The sequence below is a fragment of the Mirounga leonina genome, unplaced genomic scaffold (assembly GCF_011800145.1).
Source record: "Mirounga leonina isolate KUSES-001 unplaced genomic scaffold, KU_Mleo_1.0 Mir_454, whole genome shotgun sequence".
Taxonomy (NCBI): Eukaryota; Metazoa; Chordata; class Mammalia; order Carnivora; family Phocidae; genus Mirounga; species Mirounga leonina.
Genome location: NW_023270763.1, coordinates 3,097,321 through 3,117,676, shown reverse-complemented (window position 1 = coordinate 3,117,676; position 20,356 = coordinate 3,097,321). Strand labels below are relative to the sequence as shown.

General features: G+C 51.9%; 1 protein-coding gene across 4 annotated transcripts in view; it reads right to left on the bottom strand.

Annotated features, from left to right (window-relative positions):
- The window catches only part of SDK1 (sidekick cell adhesion molecule 1), a 616,964-nt gene that overhangs the window by 220,667 nt on the left and 375,941 nt on the right, over nucleotides 1-20,356 (bottom strand). For all 4 annotated transcript variants that reach the window (XM_034988284.1, XM_034988283.1, XM_034988282.1 and 1 more), the window contains 6 exons: nucleotides 17,405-17,516; nucleotides 16,529-16,719; nucleotides 8,882-8,965; nucleotides 4,817-5,011; nucleotides 2,288-2,404; nucleotides 879-1,046 (listed from right to left, as the gene is read on the bottom strand). In XM_034988284.1, coding sequence (XP_034844175.1) covers nucleotides 879-1,046; nucleotides 2,288-2,404; nucleotides 4,817-5,011; nucleotides 8,882-8,965; nucleotides 16,529-16,719; nucleotides 17,405-17,516 — 867 coding nt within the window. The remainder of the gene's footprint in view (nucleotides 1-878; nucleotides 1,047-2,287; nucleotides 2,405-4,816; nucleotides 5,012-8,881; nucleotides 8,966-16,528; nucleotides 16,720-17,404; nucleotides 17,517-20,356) is intronic.

Here is a 20,356-nt window from a genome sequence, read left to right as displayed (position 1 = left end):
TGTTTTTAGAATACCTAATAAATTAGTAAGGTCATTGATCAAAGTGGACACAAACTATATCACAGAGCCAAACAGACATGAAATAAAGCACGATAATTCAGTTTCTCTTCCAGGATAGTATTTTAACAAATTCGTCACTGAGGCAAATTGAAATTTTCTCTCTTCATCTAGATAAGCTTTACAAAAATCAGTGAGCACTATCTTTTGCTTTTATGAATGATTTCTATTCATTTATTATTATTATTTTTAGTAATACAGCTATGGATAAAGCAGAGAGGAAAAAGTATGCCAGCAAGTGAAGCTAAAAGGTTTGGGGGGTGGGGGTGGGCAGAGATATTTGGTAATGAATCCTTATGTCTGGAAAACAACCGGTTCTCTGTTTTCAAAAACTGTTCTAGATAAAGAAATAAAAGTTGGAGAAATAACAGAGATCTTTCTTCAGTTCACTCCTAACATGAAAAACACTCATATTTAAAATACTAGGAGTGGTTTAGTTGGTTATAATGATATTATAGAAAAAACATACTTTCTCTAAAACGTTAACTCTTGATTCGGTTCCCTTCCACGAAGATTTCAAAATTAACCGTCCTACTGGTTTTGTCGTTTGGGCTAATATCCTCTACGCCACTGACTGTAAAAAGTCCCTCTTTTCCCTCTCCTGAAACGTCCCCATTAAATCTTTGAATACAGTTTCTAATTATGCTTTTAGAAGCTGAAAAATTAATTACTCAACAGATTTCTATAAATTAGTTGTAAAAATAATCATTCTCTTATGATTCAATTAGAGAGTCCAAGGGCATATTGACATCCCTAAGCACAGCTGACATGGTGATTAAACTGTGATTAACAGAAGGTTCCACATGGCCTGTGGTCCTTACTCCACACGGTCAGCACTGCGGACGCGTTCAGGGACCCCTCCGTGTTGGCTGCGTAGCAGGTGTAGTTGCCAGCATCCTGGATGAAGACGGGGGCAATCTGTAGACCCCCAGACTCCAGAAGCATGAACCTAGGAATCCGCACGGAGCCACTGGCCAAAATATGCTTTCCTGAAGAAAAGTCGAGAAAGGAGTGTTAGCACCAAGAAAATAACTCGAAACAATCATAATAAAGTGGAAACCGTACGTACAACAATAACCAAAGCAGTTCCCTTCAGCATTAGTTAGGATAATGGAGACCAAGAAAATCTTAATTGTCCAAAATTGAGAAACTTGGTTAAACAAATTATGATCCACATGGGCGACTGTTACCTTTGGGTGACTGGTTCTGAGTTTCCTTTACATCTGTATGCACTCGAAGATTTTCTATATAAAGCTATCACTATATTCTGAATCCGGAGATAGAGTATATGTAAGATAGAAGAACACCCTCTGCTTACTGGCCTGGAGTTCCTCAGACTTCCATGTTGAAGAGCTACGGTCTGAGGGTGGGAACCACACCGTTTGGCACGTATTTCCTAAGGAGGGACCGTGTGTGCGGTTCATTTACCGACACACGTGCCTACGTGAGGGAAGGGATGGAACTACAGAGAATGCCTGTGGCGTGATGCCACTCCTCACGGGGACTGCAAACAGGTGACACCGAGAGCGTCCCGTGTGTCAAACGAGCCAGAAGCATCCTTCTCTCTCCGTTTCCCATTTTGTGAGCTTCATCCCTTCTCAGCCACTCTGCGGAGGAACACAGCGAAGGCCCGTGGCATAACCCAGGCTTTGGTTTCTCTGCCTTTTTTTTTATTAGTATGTTACATTAGTCACCATACAGCACATCATTAGTTTTTGACGTAGCGATCCACGATTCACTGTTTGTGTAGGACACCCGGTGCTCCGTGCAGATCAAGTCTCGCTGGCACGCATATCCTGTCAGTTTCAGGTGTGCATCCTTGCACCCTTCTTTCTTAAAAGAACAAGGACATTATTCTTAATTTGTAACAGGACCTCCGTTTCACAAGTGGGGACACTGGGCCCTGGCGGCATTTCTCCGGATCCACTACCTGGTATTTTGGGGGAGCCCCTTCACAAGCCTGAGGCGCCCTACGAAGGGCTGAGGCAGAAAACAGGGGTAGTCACACGTTTTAAAACACGGCTGGTTCTTCGAGTGGAGGCAGGCTCCGGGAAGCTCCTGGGGGCCTTGGCCGCCTTGCTCACGCCGGTAGCTCCGGCATCTGGTGCCTGGCAGGTGCCCCACAGACGGCTGCCAGTCTTTACTGAAGGAGCCAAAGAGGGCGGGAATGAAAACGCACACGGCTTGGCCCGACGCGCTCACCTCCCGTTGTTGGCCAGACTGCACCTACCTCTCCTCCACGTGATGGCGGGCTTGGGGGCTCCAGACACCTCGCACCTCAGGACAGCCATCATCCCATCGGTGACCGTGGTGTCCACCGGAAGCTGGGTAAACGCTGGTACAACATCTAAGCGGGAGCGAACAGTGAGATGCTGGGTGCTGCCCCTCAGACGCGCTCAGACCCGCCTGCTGGGGTGGCCCAAATGCACTTTTATGGGACTAATCACAGAGATAACTGTAGCAATAAAGGAGGAAAACCTTTCAGGAGTGACTATAACCTTCCCTTATTTGTCCCCCAGGAGCTGCCTATCTGTGTTTACAACCCGAAGAGAAATCCAGTCTCGTGATGGAATGGACACGCAAGTGGGCAAGTGCAGGAGCCTGGGAGCGGCTGTTTCAGGTGAACGTTAATGAGGGGGAGACATTTATTCAGATAAATCTAACAAGCTTGTCTTCAGCACTTTCTAAAAAATAGAAAAAGCTGATTTTTGAGTATTAAGTATTACCCAAAGGATGACACTTCCACAAAATAACCGATTTCAAGCATGTCAGTGAGGGATTTCCAGGAAGTGTCGGGGGCCCAAGTGCTGGGGGGTCTTCTTGTCCTTGGGGGACGGCATGGGCCTCCAGCTCCCGAGACTCTGAATCAGACCGAGACAGTCAGGGGTGGCTCAGGCTGGCTCAGCGAGGCTCATGCGACTTTTTCTACTCTGATAATGATTAAACTGGAAACCCCTGAAGAACGGGGATCTGCATGGCCCCCAGTCCCATGAGGCCCCTGGGGAGCCTGGGCCGGGGTTCCCCGGACAAGTGGATGGGCCTCAAGACCACAGCACTGCTGGTACCTCTCCTTGCGCCAGGTGGGAATCCCCACAAACCACTTCAGTCCCGTGGACGCTGCCCCCAAAGCAAATCCCAGAGCCCCCTGCTTCCCTCCACCTCTGGGGCCCCCACATGGACAGTACATTGGCCTCCTGCCGGGTCCCAAGCCTTCCACTCTTCCCTGCATTGGCCATTCTACACGCAGCTTTGGGTGCCCTGTGGAAGCTATGAAGCACACCCCGCCACTCCCTGCCCAAACCCCATGAAATCCTCCCACTGGCTCCTGGGCCTTTGCCCTACTTGTCCCTCCAACCCATCTCCTGGCATGACCCCTGGTTCCTCACCAGACAGCGTCCCCACTGTCTCCTTGCTCCCTGCACACACACCTCCCCAAGCTTGTCCCTGGAAGGCACCTGCAGCAACCCCTCCCTCACCCCGTAACACCCACATCCCCCAAGACTTTGCACCTTTGGGCCTCAGCTCCGGTAGCATCTCAGGGAACGCTCCCTGACCACCCACAGAGAGGCCTCCCTGGTCACCCTGGGCCCTGCTTGTTCGCTCGGTTCCTGGCCCTCACCCCTGGCTAAATTATGCCCTCCTCTGCCGTCTGTCTCCCCACCTCACGACCTCTGTCCTGGAGGCACGAGAACCTCACATGTCTTCCTCAGAGCTGTCCCCAAGCCTGGCAGACCCCAGTGCCTGACACAGATCTGTGTAAATGTCTGTTAAATTCATGAACTAATATAACACTCTGTGTTAACTATACTGGAATTAAAATAAAGTTTAAAAAAAAGTGTGCTCATCTGTGGCCCACAGCCTCCTGGCTGACTTGTAAGATACACTTTAAATAATTCTAATTAATCGAAACTCAGTTTCCAGCATAAGTACCCAATATTATTCCCGCTGTTTGAGGCGATACTGGTTTCCTATGCTCCAAACCAGAGGCTAAATTTGACCCCTGCACAAGGTTCAAGGGCGAGACCCCTACTTTACCAAAATACATTCAATCCTTAAATTTGTAAGTTCAGGCAGACGAGAGCCATCTGCCTACGGACATGATTTGCTTTCTCAAATGGCTCTCACACCTGAGGATATCAGCATTTGGCTTCCAAAAGGGCAAACACGAAAGGTATAATTCCATAATCACTAAATTCTACTTCATTTTAGAAGAACAATATTACAACTGTGGAAATGAAAAAGAAAACCCACAGATGCAGTGGAAACCTGTACCTTCATTTTATTTTTCAAAGACAGAGTGCCAAAGTATTTCTGCTAATGGGATAATAAAAGAAACTTAGAGAAGAACTGTAATTGTTCAATAAAACTAAAATAGAAAATGAATATTAAAAAATGGGAAAAAGATCAAAAGAAAAAGATTAGGGACGAGCTATTCACTGAACAATCCTTCCAGTTCTGTCCAGAAAAATGGAAATTTTTTCCCCCCTGCTTCTCAGTAGAGAGGAGGGCGCGAGGCTTGCCTGAGAGCAGGCGGGGTGCCAGGGCGTGGGGACAACGGGGCATATTTGCCGCCCAGGGGCTTAGCACGCGGGTTCCTGTCGGCCGGAGAGGTGGCTCTCCGCAGTGCATCACCACGGACCCCTGTGCCCTGTCCGTTTGCCGAACAGATGCTACCATTTTCTGAGTGTGTCACACAAAGGGTGCGAAGCTCTGGCCGAGGGCCCAGCCCGGGGGTCTGGCTCTGAGGGGCAGCACTCACTGGTCACGTCCAGGTAGGTGTAGGTCTGGATCTCCCCTCCTTCATTACTGGCAAAGCACTGGAAGATCCCGGAGTCCTCGGGACGCAGCTTCTGGATGCGCAGGCCTCCGCTTGAGAGCATCGTGTATCGAGGATTCTGGAGCTTGCTGATGGAGACGGCGTCCTTGTACCACTGGAGGGTGGGAAGAGGAACCCCTGTGCAGGAGTGGAAATAATCGGCATTTGAAAAAATTAAATGGTGAGCACCTTCCGTGCAGGCTGAGGCTAACATGTCTGAGAGGCTACGAGGCGATACTTCAGTGGCATTTTTCGTCGAGGAGTGTTGTTCATCCACCCTGGACGGTGTTGTTTTCTCATCTCTGTGAAGACATGGACACAGAGAAGCAGCAAGAGGGAGAGCAGGAATGAACTCCTAATGCCAGGCTGCAGATCGTTCTGGGCCCCCGAGCCGGCACACGCTTGTGCTCTGGTCTGGGGAGAAAGGGATTCCAGCCGTGACCATGACCGACCTGGGGACAGACAGGGATGGGGAGGAAGGTCCCTGTGGCCCTGCAGTACCTGACTCTGCCACTGAGGCTCGGGATAGGGCCACCAGGGCAGGAGATACATTTGGAAGGAAGTTGTCACTGCAACCTCGAAATGCTGTTGGGAAGATTAACCACATCAGCGTCCACAAATCTCCCAGTGCCCGGCACAGGGCCAGCACTCACTGGCTAGAATGACCACGATTACAACCACAAGAAGAAGGCGTCCCACCTTTGCAGCCGTCCCCTGCCGAGGGGGCTGGATATCAGTGATCTAAGTGGACGTCCTCCATGGTGGAGGATGGCTGCAGTTGAGTAAGCATCCGTGATTCATGTGGGTGAGGCTGAGGAGACATGAGGGGCATTCAACTGCGGACGTGGGAAAAGACAAATGGGAGTCCAGCAGGTGACGAGCAGGGGCTGCCGGAAGGCGCCATCCTTGTCCTTAGGAGCTGATGGCACTCAGAGCAAGGCCAGCACTTGGACCAGGAGGATGGAGGGTCAGACTGAGGCTGGGTATGCCTTCCTCATCCCAATGACGTTATGGTGAAAACGCAGGCCTCGGTCAGTGGGAGCAATTGATGGAGGGTGAGGCTGGGTTTGGGAGGGAAGATGCAGGGGACAAAGGACAAGCTCATAGGGGCAGAACCTGGGTTGTGAATGGACTGTCCTCGGCCTGAGGGAGTGAGGACCTCTGTTGCTCGGCCCCCACTGGCTGTGCTCAGCACATGGAGCCCTGGTGATGCTGAGGCATGCGCTATCCCCCGGCGCCTTACTGCACGGGCCGAGCCCTGACCAGGGAGATGCCAGGCTCCTTCTCTGGGCAGCTCCCCTGGGAGGCTTGCGTGACTAATAGTAGGGGACACTGCTTCCTTGCCATGTCTCTGATCCTTCTAAGCCACCAAAGAGGGGACAACTGGGTAGACATGACAGGCTGCGCATAGGAACTCCACCAAAGCACAAGAGACAATGAGGTCCTGAGCCATGGCGGGTGCGTGTGTGCTTGTTGTGGGCCCACGGAGACGCGCAGGAATGTCTAGGCTTGTTCTGTACCTCGGTTTCCCTGCCTATGAAATTTAAATAAAACACATCTCGACAGGATTCATGGTGAAAAGCACACCCAAACCCCTTGATTTCAGATGCTGTGTAGGTGTAAGATGTCTTCTTTAATAAATAAAGTTAATGTCATAGAATATTTCAAGATAATGTATTCTCAGATTCTGTTCTTTGCCTTAATTATGTTTCCTGTCACTTTTCATTAAATCGGGAAATTAAAAAAAATCCATTTCAAGGTAAAAGCATAACCAATTCATGTAAAATCTCATAAGAGCAATTACATGATGTAGCTTTCATGAAGAGTAACCACTTCGCATGCTGCTATAGTTTCACTGTCAAAATTAAAAGAAAGCAGTAAATTATCTGACGGCAACTTTGAAAGGCCTGCTCAGTATATATTTACACGTCTGTATTTAACAAGCAGTTTACCCTGTAGAAATGCAAAAAAGAGCATTCTCTTGTCAAGGGAAGAGCTTAAGATTGTCATTTATCGAAAAGTAATTGTTAGTATACAGGGAACTGGGAGTCTTTCTGTTTTGAGGCAATTTAGTTTCATAAACAGAAATCTTGTCCCCAGAAGTTCTGCAGATGCTGGTTTCTAAAATCTGAGCACTCGAAATACAGCGGAGTTTCACTTCCAGACCAGCACTGACCTTAGAAAACGGTGTTTATACCAGGAAGAGAGCAACGCGACCCGCCGCGAGGGGGACATTTCCATGTAAAGTTCCTATCACTCTCCCCCCACCACTCCCCAGGATCCTGAGCAGAGAAGGATGCTGCAGAGCAGATGTGCCAACAGCAGCCCCCTGAGTGGCCCAGGGGCTGGGGACCAAGCCCCCCAGGATACACACTCTGTGCGGAAGCACCGTGGGTACAGGAGGGTGCCCAAGGCAGACCCCGATCTCTACAGGAGCCATCGGCACTGCTCAGAGGACACCCCCACTCCCTTTCAGAGACGGAAGAGGACACGCCCAGACCTGTGGGCAGCTGGCATGAGTTCTAAGCCCAGGCCCTCGGCTCTCTGGGAGAAGCCAGGTGCCCCAGCCAAAACCCTTGCTTTGGGGGCTGATGGGTCTGGGTTTGGATCCTGTCTCCATTGCCATGCGACCCCTGGTGGGTTGTCTAGTCTTTAATGAGCAGCTCCTACATGCCAGACACCGGGCTGTGATTTTAGAGGTATCTCATCTCTCCCTGGCTCTGTGCCTTGAGCACATTACTTAACCTTGCTTTCTAAGGTCTTGTTTTTGTATGTGTACTCTGAGATAATATCTCTTTTATGGAGCTGTTTTGAAGATTTACAAAATTGCTAGTAATCCTTACCCTCTAAGCTCTTAGAATAAAATACCCACCCTTGGGGCACCTGGGTGGCTCAGTCGTTAAGCGTCTGCCTTCGGCTCGGGTCATGATCCCAGGGTCCTGGGATCGAGCCCCGCATCGGGCTCCCTGCTCAGCGGGAAGCCTGCTTCTCCCTCTCCCACTCCCCCTGCTTGTGTTCCTGCTCTCGCTGTGTCTCTCTCTGTCATATAAATAAATAAAATCTAAAAAAATAAAAAAAATAAAAAATAAAAATAAAATACCCACCCTTAAGATGGACAGGTTTAAACATAAAAAAAAAACAAAGTCCTTTTCACTGACAGTCTCCAGCGCACCAACATAGCCTTTCTTAATGAAATTGCCTTTAAAAAGCCTGTCTCTGGGAGGGGGATTCCTATAATTATTTGTGCTGCCTGACAGTGGACAGCTCATCATCAAGGCAAGGTGGGGAGGAGAGAGCTTATTGAAATAACAAAGAGGGCACCTGGGTGGCTCAGATGGTTAAGTGTCTGCCTTCGGCTCAGGTCATGATCTCAGGGTCCTGGGACCGAGTCCCGCATCAGGTTCCCTGCTCAGTGCAGAGCCTGCTTCTCCCTCTCCCTCTGCCACTCCCTCTGCTTGTGCTCTTCTGTCTATCTCTCTGTCAAATAAATAAATAAAATCTAAAAAAAAAAAAAAAAAAAGAAATAACAAAGAAAAAGTCAACCTGAAGCTGAAAAGGCAAAAGAGGGAAAAAAAAAAAAAAAAAAGGAAGGTTTCCTGTTCAAAGAATTTAAAACCATCTCTCTTACTCCGGAGTGCACGTGGTCACCAGTCCCAATCACCCCATGGACGGGAAAGCATCTCCTGCCCAGGCCTTGGTGGAACCAGAGCGTTTGAAAGGGAGTCGAGAGGACAAGGCTGTCCCTCTCTGTGGGTTCGGATAGGGTGAAGGACTCCTTGTTGTTCCCTTGGGTGAATATTCTTATCTCTGCTCTGCAGGCGAGGAAGCAACAGTTCAGCAAGGTCAAGATCACCTTCCTCAAGTTCACATGCCCGGTAACTGAGTTCTGCTAGGATCTAAAGGCCCGGTCACTAACATCACATTCAGCGTGTGTCCTGATAGCAACGGAAGTGCCCCTCTGGTCCCTCCACCTCACGGCGGCCTGAGGAGCAGCCTCCCCACACTCACCCATGGCTCGACACATGATGTCCACGGTATCGTCCACTTCCGCTAAGATCCGACTCTCGGGCTCAGCAGTAAAATATGGTGGCTCTTTAAACAAGAAAAGAACAAAATAGCCCCTAAGCAAAAGAGGTGTATTTCAGGAGACCTGTCTAGACTGAAAGAGTTTGAACTCCTTTTAAAAACTATTTCTGGAAAGTTCATTAGTCGCCATCGTACACACGAACTCAGAATTCAGTGAGCAGAGGCCAAAGGCGGTTTATATTCTAAGGATTTGGGAAGCAAATTACTACTCGGGGTGATGGCTACTTTTCCGTTTACAGGCTTGAATCATGGAATATCTTAATTCACATTTTAGAAGGACTATCCCGAGAGGTTCATAAAGGTTTATATTTACAGCACAGTGTTTTACAGGCTAGTTTGTTTCAGTATCTAAACCAAACCCCGATGTGTGCAGCATGTCAAATAAAGCGCCACACCCAGGCACGGGGCCTGTGTCAGGGAATGTGGGGTGGCCCATTAACGTATTTTTTAAAGTCTTAGTGGTTCTTTTTCTCCAAAATATAGATTTAATACTTCAACGGAAGGCTAAATAATAGCAAAGAGAAGAAAGAAAAAGGGCCCCTCGTCCATCTTTAGGAGCAGAGGAAACTTGCCCGCTTGTGTATCTCTAGCTACTCCCCTTGCCTATTCAACAAAAACATAGTGGGTGTATTAAGCAGTGAATCTTCTTGGAGAGTAAACTGCAATATCTTTCTCAGTTTATTCAGCAGAACTTCAACAGTGGCATGGCCAGATTCATCCGGTACGAAGGTGCTGGTGATTTCATTATTGCGATAACAAAAGGCTGTTGTATTCACTTTCGGTGTGATAATTAATTTCTGGGCACTGTCTTCCCAAGTGGCTGATTTCCACTGTCGCCGTGTGGGGTGTGGGGTGTGGGTGGTGTAGCTTGGCATGCCTCCTCACCGCCTGGGTCTTTAAAACAGGCTGGAACCCACAAAAGGGAAAGAAGACATGAGCACTTAAGAAAAGGCTGCAGGTTTCTCCGTGGAGATGGGAGTTCGGCACCCCTTCTGCGATGACCCGGGTCACTTGGGTGCATGCCATCTGACTGAGGCCAGGGCTGCACTCTTGCCAGGTGGACGCAGAGCCCTCTACCGGATTTTGGGTGTGTGTAGACTGGGTGGAAAGACACAGTGCAAAGATTCATGGTATCTTTTCAAGCTGGTCTTCGCTGCACACCCACATGTTCATATTCAGCCACACTTCCTTCATCAATAATCGTGACAGCAGTGAAATCTATATTCCAACTATCCAGGAGTTGCATCCTGTCACGGCCCTCGTGTGCGGGTCATGCCCCATATTCATCAGTGAATGCTAGTCGATATCTACCTCTGTGGTCTGATGAAAGGGACGTGAGGGAAAAGGAAAAAAAAAAAAGACTAAGTGACAGAGTCAACATTTGCCCGTGATTAATTACGGTTCTCCTTTTTTAAATTAAACATTTTATTTTGAGATAATTGCAGAGCCCCATGCGGTTGTAAGAAATAATAGAGATCCGAGGCTTCCTTCAGTTTCCCCCAATGGTGACATCTTGCAAAACCACAGCCCAACATCACACCTGAGATACCGACCTACCCTACTTTCCCCTCTGCGGTCTGGCTTGTGCGTGTGTGCTCACGCATGCGTGTGTGCGGGCTTAGCCCTAGACGACGTCACTAGTGAGCGGGCCTGTGTGCCCACAGTCAAGAGGCAGAGGGGCCGTCACCCAAGGGTCCCACACGCTGCCCTTTTAGCACCATGGCCACCCCAACGTCCCATCCCTCACCTCTGGCAACCACTCATCTGCTCTCCATCTGTAATTCTGTCATCTCAAGAAGGATACAGGAATGGAATCACAGTGTGTAACCTTCGGAATTGGCTTTTTCCACTTGGCCCAAGTCCCTCGGGATTCATCCCAGAGGAAGTACACTTTGATAACAGAAACCCGCACGGAGAAATGGTCAACATCTACGGACCAGACGGCCTTCCCTCAGGCGCTGGGCGCCACGGCCAGTGTCCCGATGCCTCCTCACTCTGCAATGCCACTCAGCTCCCCCCAGGGCCAGGGGAGGACCTAGCCCGGGGTCGGAGACAACGGGTGCTCGTCACCCCGCGGCCCGAGGCTGGCTCGAGCCGAGCGGACGGCTCCGGGGCTGGGGGGCATTAGAGGCCTGGCCGGGGCCACTCATCTGTGAACACCGCCATTCCCTACTGCAGACAGTTACCAAGGGAGCCTGGCACAAACGCACCCGCCCCACAGACTCGGCAGCACCGACTGCAGAGCCGCGAGGCTCCTCGGGCACAGTCTGGAAGGGCGTCCTGCCAATGTTGCCAAGTGCCGTCTCTCTCCTCTGGAGCCAGTAACCAGGAGGCTTGCATGGCTGACAACTAGGAAGGCCAGGAACGGCACGGGCTGAGCATGTTTGTTCATTTACTGATACTCCTGCCTTGTTCCCGAAACTTTTCCAGGCGGCTGAGCGAAGCAGAGTGGGTGAGTAGCTGCCAAGACCCTGAAGGGCCCCGTAGCTTCTGACGGTAGTCGTATTTCTTTTCCCCACTACGTATGTGTCACGATTTCGCCCACGGCTGACCCTTCATGTCAACATAACTCAACAGGTGCTTGGAAGATTTCTTCTCTTAACCCCCAGCTACTTCTACAGGTAGTCAGCCCTAAGGACAAAAGTGGAGGCGCACCAGGCATGCCCACGACGCGAGGGCTGTGGGGTGAAGGGTGAGTTCGTTGTGAATTAGTTCTCTTGTGCACAGACTCTTGCAGGCACTTAACCTCTGAGGGGCAAGTGCGCATCTTAGCTAATTGGCGCGACCTCTCTAGAAAGGGCACAGTGCTGATACAAAGATGCATCACAGCTGCAGCCAGTAAGACTGGGGGTTGAAACAAACCCGTTCGTCTCTCTTGAACCCATACGAAGACGTCAGGAAAAGGCTCCCATCCCGAGCTGAGAAACGCCAGCCACGCCAATCATCCTTCACTGCCCAGGCCTCAGAACAGGAGGTGGGATGCCTCCCAGCAGCCTACGTCCAAGGCCTCTATCAAATCCCCCACCCTCCGAAATGCCAGGGCCGTACAGGGCTCACCCTGGCCTCGTGGAGGCAGCTACGGCGGATGGTCCATGCGTCCCAAGGATTCTTCATGCTCTCCTGCCAAAGTCCCCACATCTGAGAGGCAGGGCCTGTCTGAGTGGGACTTACCACGAGACCCAAGGATGCTCCCTGTTCTGTCTTCCCTTCTGCTCCAGAAAGACCATGTCATGCCAGGGCGTGTCCCTGACTTGCCACCCGTCATCCACACGTGGTGTCTTTTTCCACTGTGGTGGGAAGAATGGCCCCAAGGTGTCCACCCCCTAGTCACCGGGACCTGGGAGCAAGTCACACGATGTGGCAAGACGGCCTCTGCAGGTGTGGTGAAGGCTGTCAATCTTGAAATGGAGAGCTCACTTTGGATTAGCTGGCTGGGCCCAGTCCTATCCCCGGAACCCCTAAAAGCAGCAACCTTCCTGCCGCTGGAAGGGGAGACCGAGAAGGGAGTTCAGAGCCCACAGCACGAGAAGACCTGGCTTGTTGGCAAATCCCGAGTCGGTCTTCAAGATCAGCCCCAGCGCCCTCCTTCCGCAGAGGTCCCCCCGACCGCCTCGGGCAGGGGGCCCCCTCCACGTGGGACCTTCTTCGGAGAAGAACTGTGTCCTCCCCATCTCTGTGCTGGCAGTGCCTGTCATAGCTTCTGGGGAGACACTTAAAAACTATCCGATGGACGGAGAGATACAGGAGATTACCAAAGACCTGACATCCTTGCAGGCCTTCAGGGGAGCAGCTGCATCCCCTTCATCTTTGCAAACCCTCCTTCGTCCTCTGCCCACGCTGGCCCTTCAGGAGGGCCCTGCACACACTATACTCCACAAATGGCTGGCAGATCAGCAGGGGTGGGGGGCAGAGATGGCCAGGGGGCCGGAAGAGCACGCTCGCGGCCCCCTGCCTCCTGAAATGGTTGGCAGATCAGCAGGGGTGGGGGGCAGAGATGGCCAGGGGGCCCGGAAGAGCACGCTCGCGGCCCCCTGCCTCCTGAACCCCGCTCCATCCCGGGGTATCACAGCTGGCCTGCCCACCCCGCATTCAGCAAACGACCCAAGCGCCACTGGTGTTGGCCTCATACAAGTTTCCCTCTTGTTTTAGAAACAGTTCTGTAACAGCTCTATTTTCTGAGCTTCATTCGGTAATGACCTGCTGTACAGGTAAGTTCCAGGTGTCACAGGGCACCGATGATTAACGTGGGTGCTTCCACCGTCGCCATATGTAAAACCAGAAAGAAGACCTCTTGCGCTCATCCTAAACCAGCGTGAATGGGTTACAAGGCCCGCCGCGGGTTCCATCCTGGCCGGACGTCCGGAGAGCCTCTGGCCCCGGCACCCGCCGCGTGAGGTCAGGCGCCCCTCGCTGTCTGCGCGGGCGTGCTCCGCTGAGTCGTAACTGCCTCGTGAGGGCCTGCCTTCCACACAGGGCTCCCGGATGCCGGGGGCCACGGCCACTTTTTCGCAGCACCGTCACCAATGCCCAGCACGGTGTCCAAGATGTAGACTCAAGAAATGTTAAGTGGAGGAAAGGAAGGAAGAGCAGGAGGGGAGGAGAGAGGAGGAAGCCTCTTATGTTGGGATTCAAGCACTGAAGAGCGGCTCCGTCTCAGCTCTAGAGAACCTTCCAGCACAGCTGTAGCTCCTGATTGTGGCACTGGCGTCTGCCAGGAGAGGGTACGAGGAATCTGTGATTTTAACGATGCGATTTTGGAATTCCTGAATGACCTGCGTCTGCAAACCAGAACAGACCGAGATGCACAGAGACGGCTGGGGACAGGATCCACTCGCCCCGACGCGTGTCTGAGTGCGGGCGGCGTGAGGGGACACGGGCCCTCCCAGAAGCCGGGAAGCGTGTGAACGGCAGTGGCAGGAGCCGGTGTTGGTCTGTCAGTGTGGACAGGAGGAGGTACACGCTCTGTCCCACCGAATCTGGGGCACTGCAGCTGTGGGTAAGAGGCAGCCCCGCTGTATTTAGCCCCAAGAAAGAAACTGCTTCCAGGGATCGTGAGACACACCCTGATTTCAGGGACCGTGAAGTGTGTGTCGGTAAACAACTTCAACAACGCCGCGCTCTACCACGACGCATGAAGCCGCTGCTTCCGGGCGTCTGTGACCAGCACCCATATCACTTCCTACCTCGTCTACAGTTTACAGATGTGGGAGCTGAGGCCAGCAGCGGCTAAGGGACGTGTTCGAGCCCGTGAGTGGTGCCGAGGGAGTCTGAGCCCAGGTCTGTCCCCACAGCCCAGCCCAGCGGCCCACGGTTGATCGGGCAGGGGGTGGAAACGCCACCAGCAGAGGGAGGTCAGCTGAAATGAGCACGTGACCGAATCAGCTCACCCCTGGGGACACGGGCAGCCAGGGTGTCCAGGTCACATCCCCGCCACAGCAGGGAGGGAGCTCAGCTATTTATCCACCGTCCCTCAGACCCCGCGCTTCCAGCGGGCTGCAGGCGGTCGCCTCGGCTCCAGTGGCCAGGGAAGGCTGCCAGGAAGGAACGGTGGCGCGAGCAGTTGCGGCCGGGCGGGCGGGCCGCGGCGTCTGCCTCAGCCTGCGGGGGGAGCGGGGGGCTGTCGGGAGCCCGTGGAGGGCAGGTCAGGAGAAAGGGTGGAGCAGAGGTCAGGTGCCGGGAGCACGGCCCCGGGAGGCCACCAGGACGTGCGGCAGGGGTGGCGCGGCCCGCACTCCCGTGTAAACCTGGGAAACCAGGCAACACGCCAGCGGAGTTGACAGCCTCCACGACCCTGTCTTGTCTCGTGAGCCCAGATGAGAGTCCCTGAGAGCCAGCGCGACTCCGCCTTCCTGCACCTGCCTGCTCCGGACGCCTCCGGCCCCACGGCGCCCCGGGGAGCCCCCCACCAGGTGGCCGGGCCTGGGCCGACATCTCCCAACCACTCTGGATTCACAGAGGCACCCTCAGGGCTTTCCCAGGACGATGCCTTCACAAAATCCTCCCTGTCACAGCACATTCTGGTGAATAAAAGGGAGTGTAAACCAACATCACAAGGACACAGGGTTGTGTCCCTTTCAAAGCCTTCAAAGCCGGAACACAGAGTGGCCAACAGTCTCCTCTGGAATTCAGTTGTCAACGCAAAACCAAAGTTCATAGGATACATTTAAATATTTCTAAAAGGAATTATGATGGAAACAAACATAAGATAAATTTCTCCTCCTGTTTAAATCACCTTGAGATGTTTTAACACAATATAGTCCTGTCTCCTGGAGACGGACACACCCCGAATGTTAATTCTGGTTCCATCTATAAGGTGCTATGCTCACATCGTGAAGGAAGGACAGTCCTCGCGGGGCATGGGACTGCGGTGTTTCCCTCCGTCGGAAGCACAAGGAGAGAGGCAGCAAGAGAACCGGCTCAGTCCCCTACTAGGAGTCCGCAGCGACGTGCGACTCAGGCCTGCCTTCCTGATACTTTAAGAATCTTTATGCTCCGTTCGGAGGGACTGACAGGTTTGCGTGTATTCAGCCGGGTGGTTTTCGGGCCACAGAACCATTTCTTCATGATCGAAAGGAGTGTGACAACACTCAAGGCAAACCGCCTTCTATGCAGCCTTTCTTGATACTCTTGCTAATTTCATATGAAAACACAAGCTTTTATTCTTTCTTAGTCTGCAAAGTGGCAAACTGTGACATATGTGGGAGCCACAGCCCTCCCCAGGGCTCTCTGCTGATCTGACCTTTCTCGTTCTCATTCCCTTCCTGCCAGAGAGAAAGATTCTCCTGCCTGGGCTCAGCCGCCACGGCCCCTCTTAGCTGCCGCGGCCACCATCCTACTGGACGGCTCACGGCGATAGTGACCACAGCCACGTAGGAAGACAAAGTATTACAGAAGCCGAAGAAACGTGAGAAATGAAGGCACTTGCTTCACAATGTAATGTGATCTTACCATAATCTGAAAATACACGGAGGATTCCCTTAGCCACCGAACAACGCACACTCCCTCAACACTGACACTTTCCAGCGTCTAGAGCAACTCTACGTGCTGAATTTTATCTTCTTGCTCTTCTTGGCTCAGGAGTGACCCTTGGCGCACGTCCTAGGAAGCAGCTCTGTTCTCACCTTTTAATTTAACAGAAGGTAATATCCCAAAGCTTCTTTTTTCTGGGTCAAAAAATACCAGTAATAGGATAATCTCTGAAAACTGACCATAATAGCCCAGCGAGGGCTACAGAGAAGCTTAGTGGCAGAGAGGCCAGCACAAGAGGGTGACGTATGTGCCAAGGGCCTCACCACGTCACTTCCCAAGCTCTGTGATCGGAAGGATCCAGAATAACACTTGTTGGAAGTACTCAGAACATCAGCGCTTTGCGTTCAGTGGGCTTATGTTCTTGGAAAAAGAACAGGGTGAATTTGGAAGGTAGTCTCTGCGTCGCCCTCATTTTCTGAGTTAGAAAGGGAGCCGCGGAGACGTGGCTGATTCTGGGCTGCTTCTAAGGCCATGCTGCGAGGGGCTGCTGGGCAAGGGGGCCGCGTGGCGAGGGGGCCGCGCCTCTGCCGCCAGCGTTACCTGTGATAGACAGAAAGGCTTTCGCGGTGGCTGCGTCGAAAGCACTCCCTCTCAGCGTCGCCTCACAGATGTACACCCCGGTGTCTGCGGATGTCGGGTTGCCGATGGTGAGGCGCCTCCCAAAGCTGTGCAGCCCTCCGGCGATCCTCACCCCGTTCCTCTTCCAGTTCACACGCAGCTCTTCGACAGGCCTGGGAGGACACAGGGCATGAGTGACAGCGAGGGTGAGTCAGGTAGATGGCAGTACTAACAATTCCAGGCATTCAGCACAAGCTTGACAAAGCTAATTCTACCAGGAACCATGGCGGGTTGAACAACGGACATTTAAAAATCAATCCAGATACAGCTCGACGCCCTTACGGCACGCATCAACAATACATTCTGCTCAAGGGCTATTGAGCAAGGATAGCTAATTGCAGCAGCAACGGACCATAAGTGCTAATGATTCCATTTGCACAGGAAAAGAATGTTTAAAATAAATACTACTAGAGGACCTGGCTACATGGGAGGCGAGATTGCGGGAACTGAATTCTGGAGCGACCACTCACTAGGCCGAGGACACCTAGCACTGCAGAGGAGAAGAGGGACGAACTCTCTCCTTTGCACCCAGAGGACTGAACTGCCCCATCCTCAGCTGGACTCTCCTCAGACGCCCTCCACCAGCACCCACAGTACGTTCAACGTAAGCCCTGTGGTCCCAGGCTTGGGGGGTCGGGTCCCTTTCTTCCCATGCGTGTTGTGCGTGTAGCCCAGCTGCACAAACAAGACCACTGCCGCCAGGAAAGCAAGCACATGTGTGATGTGTCTTTCCACTGAAGGTCCATCTCATCACAGTTAGAATGGATTCATATCCCCAGGGCAGCACCAGCCGCGTACCTGGCATTGGCGATGCACTCCAAGGTGATCTCACTGGACCCAGCCACCACACTTCTGTTGCCCGGAGGAATCACAATGACGGGCGCCATGGTTTCGGGGGTGCCAACATCTCCTGTGGCAGAGAAAGCAAAAGTCCACAGGACTCTCCTAAGTATGGAAGATGGGAAGACTGGAACATAACAAACGGGGGATCTTGTCAAGCCACCCCGATAGGACACCCGAATGTCACAACCCCACCCCAACCCCTTGCGGGGAGCCCTTGGGCATGCTCACTGTCACTGGCCTTCATCAGACCGTAGGAGCCTAGGGTGGAATCCATAGCCGGTGAGTGAGCATTCTGGCTGGAAATCAAGGGACCCAGGGCCTTACACCGCCGCCTGGACATCATGTGGATAAGGGCTTTAGAGTGTTGAGCATTTTCCAAAATGTTTGCTGACTTTATTTTTTCATTGACTTAAGACTCTGCTTATTGAGTTACCTAGTCCACCCACTCTTTTCAAGTCTGCTCAATTCCACAAATATTCCACGCATCAGGCACTCTGCCGGGCACGTGTGGTGTTAGAAAGGGGCTGGCGTTCTCACTTGGGCCCAAATGTGACTCCCCAGAGCAAACATATTCAATCAACAAAGTGGTCTGTTCTGTCCGTGTACTTTCAATCCCTTTTTCTTCTCTGAAAAGTAAATATCCTGAATCCACCTCTGTTTTGTGAGTACCAGACTATAAATAATTTAGCTCGTACTTCTGGTGACAAGGGAGAAAAAAATATGACACGTCTTTGCCACTTTTCTCTAAAATACATGTAATATCAAAACTAAACTAGCCAGAGTACACTTTACTGCTGTTTATTTAGGGGAACTGAAGACGGATCCAACATTTCTAGAACAGGGATTTCGATAGAGAGTGGAGAAGGCAGAGACTGGAAATAAAAATAAATTTAGATTTTGCAAATGCAAAATGATTTGTCTAGTACCTGACGGTGGAGCGCCAGGCCCCCATTCCCAGCGCTGGGGACAACTCTGCGGTGAGACTCCTGCCCGCCCGCCCGCCCGGCTACACGGCAGGGAAAACAAGGACTGGCCTTGTCTGTGTTCTGCCTTCACTGCTTAAGTAGTATGTGATTTTTGATTGAAAGGTTCATGTGAATTACAAAGTAAAGAAAAAAGAAGAAAGAAGAAGCTTGGTGTGTGCAGAGCCAACAAATTAATTTTTTAACCTACACATGGTGACGTTGATAGAAGCCAGTTTCCACGAGTCCCAGGGGTGGTTTCGAGCCCTTCCCAGCCTCTCTGCCCTCGAAGCGAGCCCGGCAGGGCCTCTGTGGGAGCCTCCTTCTGAGGCTCTCTGCTTGGAACATCGTAGAGTCGCTGGGCTGTTTATGGGATTCCTGAGATGCCCGAGCAGAGACACTTTCACGACGGGGCGAAGGACAGAAGCTGACTGCCAATCAGATTAACAACCTGCCTGTCATCTGTGAAAGTTGCTGATGAGGAGAAATGACCTGAGAAGCTAATATTTGCAGATAGTTATGTGAAGTGAAGGAGAGCAGCGGCGAATGCTAAAAGGTCACTGAGCAAGGTGCTAATTTGGCATTAATCACTGCTCAGCCACGGTGGCAGAGGAGGAATCCTGTGCTCAGCACTTGTCACTGCCCGGGGAGGACGGGCCCCCGGCTGGTCGGCCTCGATGGCACGCTGACCCGGGACACGGTGCGCGTGACACCGGGAAGCGCCAGGGCCCAGCTTACGCCCCTCGGGGGCGAGTGGGACAGGGCAGCACCGCTCTGTCGAGGGTTCCGGCCACACCGACAGACTGAGCAGTGGTATTTCTGTAACTCACTTTCGCACGCACCAACACGCTGTGCCAGGTGCCTCACCCGCGGGCTCGGCTGGACAAGTCCAGTGACGACTTGGGTTTGATTCGGGGCACAGGACACTTTTGGAGACGCAGGGGTAAGAGGTGCGATTAAACTGTGGTCGTTCCTCAGTGGAGTATTTGTGGTCCTGGTGGTGAGGTGACCTTGACTCCTGGGAACCCCGCAGCAAGATCAGAGCAAAGCTGCGCACGTGCTGTTGAAACTGCTGACAGAAGCCACCGTACGATTTCACCCGCGCGCCCAGAACGCAGATCTCCCAACAGCGGGGACCGTGCTCAGCACAGCCCACGAGGCTGGAGCACTCTCTTCTTCTCAAGAACTTAAATTTCAGTCGAATCTGCATGGGCAGATGGTTGACCCCCGAGTCACTACTATTCTGCAGAGACCCCAGATCCCAGAGTGCAGAGGTTTTCCCTCTGGACCATTCGTCCTCGGTGGAGGAGAACCTTAGTAGGTGTCCATCTGTCTGTCCTGTTTAGCTGCTGACTATTCTGCATACGGTAGCAGGGCAGGAAGCGGATTGTTCCAGAGACAAACTCTGCCCTCTGTCTCCAGCTCCAGGTCATGATCAGCCCCTCCACAGCCCAGCCTACTCCCTTCGCCCCCGGGGCCCCCATTCCGCCAAGAGAGCGGTTCTCCAGAAACGGTTTCACCCCCCATCTGCGAGTCGTTCTTGTCGCGTTCTTTGTGTCATTGTGCTCCTCAGACTCTTACTCCTTTACTGCTTTTTAGACGTTTTTTACTTGTTTTTTAAGTGAGAGGCGGTAATAGAGGTGCTTTATCTGCCATTTTGAACCTGCCATGCTGACCTATCCACCAATTTTTTCCCCCACATTCAATTTTTGGAAGAGAGATGCAAAGAAGAATACCTAGGCATTTCAAAAAGAATAAAATGACCTCTTCATTTCTGCTATTCCACAGTGTCTGAGATACAAAAGCACTCAAAATCCTTAATGATTGGTTATTTTTTCATAAATATTCCACAATAATGAGTCACTGCTACCTCCACCAGGAATATTACCCTCTCCTTCAATGTTCTATATTAACACAAGATTTTTAAAATGCTATATGCCAATGT